At 41.5% G+C, this 6,000-nt stretch overlaps 1 protein-coding gene across 1 annotated transcript in view; it reads left to right on the top strand.

Moving 5' to 3' along the window:
• myocd (myocardin) overlaps nucleotides 1-6,000 on the top strand; it is a 33,942-nt gene that overhangs the window by 4,446 nt on the left and 23,496 nt on the right. The window contains exon 2 of the mRNA XM_024285660.2: nucleotides 404-469. Coding sequence (XP_024141428.1) covers nucleotides 404-469 — 66 coding nt within the window. The remainder of the gene's footprint in view (nucleotides 1-403; nucleotides 470-6,000) is intronic.

Genomic DNA, 6,000 nt, shown 5'->3' with positions numbered 1-6,000 from the left:
TGAAAACCACCTGAGTTTGGCGGGGGGGGGGGCACATTTTGTACTTGTGCGTCAGATTCAGGACACCTTCAGATAAAAGCAGAGGGAGGGGGGGCAGCAGAGACACAAGCAGAGGCACAGACATGGAGGAGGCTCTGTGTTTATGACCCCCCCCACATACACAGAGCACGGGGGAGGCAGCATGTGCACGTGGACCACACACCGGACGGCAGATCTGTTTAAAAGCCAGGAGCTGTGTTTATCGGCCCCTACATCCTGCTCCGAAACATTTGCCGGAGCACATGCCGGGGGAATCGGCCCTCATCGGCTTCAGTCTTCGGGGGAGTTTTGTGTTGTCTGAAACTTGCTGGTTCTGGTCTCTCACCTGCATCTCCATGTCTCTTTTCCCTCCTCCAAACTTCAGTGTTACAGTTCAGACTTCAGCAGAGGAGGGCACGAGAGCAGCTGGCAGACCAGGGCATCATGCCTCGTGAGTACCCCCCAGAGCTCACACACACACACACACACATGCCTTCGGGGAGGCTGAGGGGAGTATCTGCAGGAAGGATCCCCCAATTAGCAGTGAGATACAGAGGTGAAAGGTCGCCTCTCCTCTCTGTCTGGTCCTGATTATTGGCAGCGGATTTCCCGAAGATGAATGAAAACAACTTTAACCTCACGTTACTCCGACAACACAGAGGTCACATGACTTCTGATTTGATGCAACAAACTTTTATGACAAACAGAGACCTCTAGTGTTTAAAGTTAGGAAATGGGTTTCATGCTCTGGAGCAGGAGTGTTAAACTCAGTCGAACAGGAGGCCGAAATCCAAAACACACCTTAGATCACGGGCCGAACAGGATGAACATCTATCGTACAAACTAAAACGACACGTTTAAACTTTAAAAATTTTACTTTTTTACATTATCATGAACTAGATATTTAAAGTATTACCTGCAATAATGCTAGTGTGAATGCTGTAAGCTGAATTTGGCAACTGAAGATGCTAGTGCTGATAGCTGAAGATGCTGAAATTGATAGCTAAAAACGCTGAAGCTGATAGCCGGCTAAAATATTAGCTAAATGCCAAATTAGCCTAAAAAACTCACTTATAAAAAACTTAGGTTAGCCAAATCAGCTAGCATGTAGCTGAAGTATTAGCTAAACTCCAAAATAGCCTAAAAAATCTTAGTAAATGCCAAAATAGTCCAAAAAGCTACAGAATGACAATTTTTGAATGTTCCAAATACTTCAGTTTTTTTTTTTGCTAACTTAGTAAGAATGATGAGTCACTTTTCAACATAAAACTTCTTTCAGAATGCAATTTTAAGTGAAACCAAAAGCATGGAGGTCGTGTTTTCTTTTTCTGTGCGACTCTGTATCGACCGTCGCAGCTTCTTAGTGCTAATCTTACAAAGAGAATATTTATGTCAGTCCGGTAAGGTTTGATTTAAAAAATGATTTTTCACGGTGCTCCTCTTCTGTTATTGGCTTAATTACATCAGTCAGAAAAATAATTCAATCAGACTTTACATTTATGTAACAATGTAGTTTTACAACCTTCAAAAAGATATATTGTATTTAAAAAGAAGCGATAAATCCTGGGATAATTATAATGTTTGTGCAGAAGAAATTTTGAGGAGTTAAAAGATGAATATAGATTAATACAGTCAGATATTTGAATCTGTTAACAACTTTTCCATCAACTATAAATTAGATTCTCACTATGTGGCTCCAGTAGAAGGAAAGGTGAATATTCTGTTGGATTTTTCGGATTTTTATTCGTCAGATCTGAGAGTCAGGGGCGGGGACAGCCAGACGAGTCTGCGAGTGACCGCTCACGAATGCTGCAGAGCTGAGCAGACTCAGCAGCTGATTGGCTCCCAGAGAGCATACCTGTGCTGCATCAAAGCACAGACACGCCCACGCAAGTTGGAGTGCAGGTGGGGGGCGGCTTTGTTCTCCTCGTGTCTAATAAGTCACCACGCTAGCAACCTGCAGACCTGAGCATCCTCCTAAATCCGGAATGCTGGCGGGATTTACGGCCTCCTGCGCTCCGCCAGAGCTGCCAGCACACGACACGTGACAGATAAATCCTCCATCTTGATGAGATGATGCAGCTCAGGCCACTTTAGGAGTGAGTCATGCAAGCGATTCATTGAAGCAGCAGGACAAACGTATGAGTTCTGTGGGACGCCGCCTCGCTGCAGGGCTTGGTTCAGCCATATCTCTGCGTTTCACAGAGGCTCCAGCGTCCAGATAAACGCTGTAAGTGTGCGGGGGAACGGAATCCAGAGGCCAGCGAGACCCTATCAGTTCCTCAGTCTGTCGCAGATAAAGCAGCAAAGAGAAACACAATTGGTGGACAGGAATCCAACTTTTAAAAAAACAGACTGGCTGCTTATGGTTGGGATGAGAGCTGCAGTGCAAAAAAATTTTGAAACACCCCCCTCTTTATTTCACATCCACACCCCAAAAGTGAGACGCTCCGATGGAGTCGCAGCATCCAGCAGGCGGACGCGGCGACGGCCCTGTGTATATATTACCCGGGAACATCTGGTGTTTATTAGACTGTTGAAGAATCCGCCCTGCCCCTGCAGCCTGACTGGCGTGCTGCCGGCATAGGAGTCCACGCACAAATGTTTCCTCGTGAAGATAACGAAGCTGTATATGCAGTGTTTTATGCTCCAAGGCTCTACAGGGCCCCCAACCCCCCCAGCTTACAGCACACAGTCATGGTTGATGGTATTACTGCTGTGACAGAGTGAAGGATGTTGGGAGTTACGTCCGCCCTCACAGGGTGGGTTTCAGACAGATTCACTCTCCTTAAGTTCTCTGTCTTTACCATTGACTCTACAGTATGTGCTACACATTCTCACTTCCAACTCGTCATGTATGGACATATGACCCCCCCACGTCACTTTTTGACGTTTTGGGTGTCCCCAACTCGTCGTTTTTGGATGTGCTGGCTGTTCCCAATAAAACACAGGTCCCCAACCCTCCAAAGGGTTAAGGGCCCGTGATTAACGTCTCCGTGGCCCCGTACCATGTGGCCCTCGGGCCGGTACCAGTACATGGCCCAGGGGTTGGGGACCCCTGGTTTTATTTATTACAATGAAAGTACAGGTAGTTCAACAAGAATTCAGGTAGTTTTTTTCAAAGTCATATTCTTAAAAAAAAAAGTAAAACATTTATGGGGTCAATTCATGGAATATATATACGTATCGTGTTGTGAAACGCGTATCAGGATAGGTATCGTATCGTGACACATGTAACAGGCTATCTATCATATTGTGACACATGTATCCCGATATAAATCATATTGTAAGACATGTATCTGGATATCTATGTTATCTTGAGACACGCATTGGGATTTGTACCGTATTGTGAGACATGCATCGGTATACATGTCGTATCTTGAGACGTGTCGGAATATGCATCGTATCATGAGACATTTCTCGCGATGCACATTGCATTGTGAGATATGAGGGATACGTTGTGGGATACGAATGGTATTGCAAGTCTTTTGCTAGTACACACTCCTACTATCTACCTTTGCCCAACTGTAGCCGGGACAGACTCCGGCAACCCCGTCGCCCTTGAAGGGGCACAATATTAGCTAAACTTTATATTATTCTGGAAAAAAACAGAAAAAAGTCTAATTTTGCCAAAACTGCTAGCATAATGCTAAAATATATTAGCTAAACTCCAAATTAGCCAAAAAAATGTAGGAAAATAAGTAATTATGCCAATGATTTAGCATAAAATTTTAGCTAAACTCCAAATTAGCCTAAAAATCTGGAAAAAATTCTAAATTAGCCAAAAACAGCTAGCATGTTGCTAAATTAAAAGCTGAATTCCAAATTACCCTAAACAAACTCTGTAGTTGCTGAACATTTCAAAGGGTGAATTTTGTCTGTAGATGAAGCTCACAGGTTTCAAAGTGTTGAAAGTTTTTGAAGGATTTAACCAATTTCTCATTTAATTACTATGGGGCATATTGTGCTAAATATTTTTTTAAAAGTAAAGTTTTTGAATACCAAAAGTACAAGCAGTAATGTCCTAAACAAGCTGAACGTTTTGATACCAAGATTGCTGAAATTGTTGAAAGCAGGATTGAAAAACTTACAGAAAGGCGCAAGAGAATCACTATAGTTCCATGAACCAGACTTTAGCTTCCTAAAATAAGGTTTGTTGAGTTTTTAGTATCATCCAGAGTGACTTCAGAATTCACTGTCGTTGATTTACAAACAGGCATATAAAGGAACATGGAACAGAGCAGCTCCTCTGACCTGGAGGAGATCATAGAGGAGAAGCTCAGACTGTCACACCGCCCTCTGCAACACACTTTCAAGGGACACTTCCAATGAAAACTCTCTGTAAACATGCACTTCAGGCCTTAAAAATCTCCCACAATGCAAGTGTCTACGACTGTTGTAGCCTCAGATCGTCCTGCAGCAGCTGATCTTCATCCAGTTTCTCTGATGTGAGGCGTTAGTCCTGCACACATCACTAAAGGGAACAAGCTCACTAAAATGTAAACTCTATTTTAAACTCCCAAACACTTTTGTCATTCAGGGTAAGGATGTACTTACGGTAGAACTATTAAACACAACAAAAAGGAGCCAGAACATTAAATTTAAACAATTACATTCAAACATTTCTCTACTGTATATAATCACTGCATCTGTTACCATTGTGTCACATAGAGAACAGTGTGGTAGAGTTTGCAGCTGCAGCCCATCAGGTTTCATGGGCTGCAGCTGCAGGTTCAGGAACCTCCAACAGTCTGCAGAAACATCAGCTGTTCAGCAGATTTATTATTGTTCTAATTATCAGCTGGTCATCAACAGATCCATTCATCCTTACTAATAGTGATGTGGCTCCACTTACAAGGTAAATACAGACTCTTCAGGTATTGTGGCTTAAAAAATGTTTTTTTAGCTAAAAATATGTAGCCTTTATTTTGAATGACAGCTGTAAAGGATGTGTCACTTATTGCATAATGTTGATGTCCTCCCTGCTCTTTTTTCCAACAAAACTTTTTTGTTTTTAAGGTTATTTTTCTCAGCTGCTTCTCTTTGTTGAGTTTATTCTGTAGTTTGTGACTTAAGAAGATTCATTCAAGATGAGTGTGTGGAGAAGTCCACACATGAAAGTCCTTTAATATGATTTTTTAAGTGAATTTGGGAGTGGAAGGTTAAAGGTCAAACACATGGCATTTTTTTCTATTTATTTTTTGTTGTCAGCTTCTGCCTGTGTACGTTTATGATATTCAGATCTTGAGTATTATCCTGCTGATCCTCTTTAGCGAGCTCATTGACTCCACATTTTACTAGATTTAAAGCTTTGTTTGCTTTGGACATTCTATATTGAGACTTTCAATGATGTTAAATAACCTAAAGCTTAAATTAATTTTTTGACTTTTCATGGTTATAAAACAACCACTCCAATGAAAATTGTGTTTTTTTTGTGTGTGTTTTTTTATTATGTTCTTGATGCATTTTTCATGTTGGAAGAGGAAGTTTAAAACAGCATTTCTGAGTATTATTTTTCTTTATTGTAATTGTTGTGGATCAGGATCAGGATCTGGATCTGAGTTCTGACATTGCTCACCATTTTTGTTGCTCCGATAGTGTTAGGTTGGAGTTGTGAGGGCTGTAAGCAGGAGAGCGTGCACCAGGGAGTGGAGGGGGACGTGGGGTCACACCAGGGTTCTGCAACCTGAGGCTCCGGAGCCACATGCTGCTCTTTTATTCCTACATTTTGGCTCTTTGGCTTTGAAGAAAACTTCAAATAATTAATTAATGTTTAATTTTTTGACATGTCAAATAGGCCAAACTGATCAAAATGATAGTAAAAGGTTTGATCAACTGTCAGAGTGGTTTAAAATAAAACCATTATTGTCTTATAGCTATTATATGTATAGATTTTACTCTAATGTTGTCATGTTTTTATTCACTAGTAAAAGAAGAAAAGGATGAAGGAAGACAAAATAGAAAATCTCATGTTTCATGCAT

The sequence above is a fragment of the Oryzias melastigma genome, linkage group LG19 (assembly GCF_002922805.2).
Source record: "Oryzias melastigma strain HK-1 linkage group LG19, ASM292280v2, whole genome shotgun sequence".
Lineage (NCBI taxonomy): Eukaryota > Metazoa > Chordata > Actinopteri > Beloniformes > Adrianichthyidae > Oryzias > Oryzias melastigma.
Note: the sequence above shows the minus strand (reverse complement) of the source record. Positions and strands in the feature narration are given on the sequence as shown.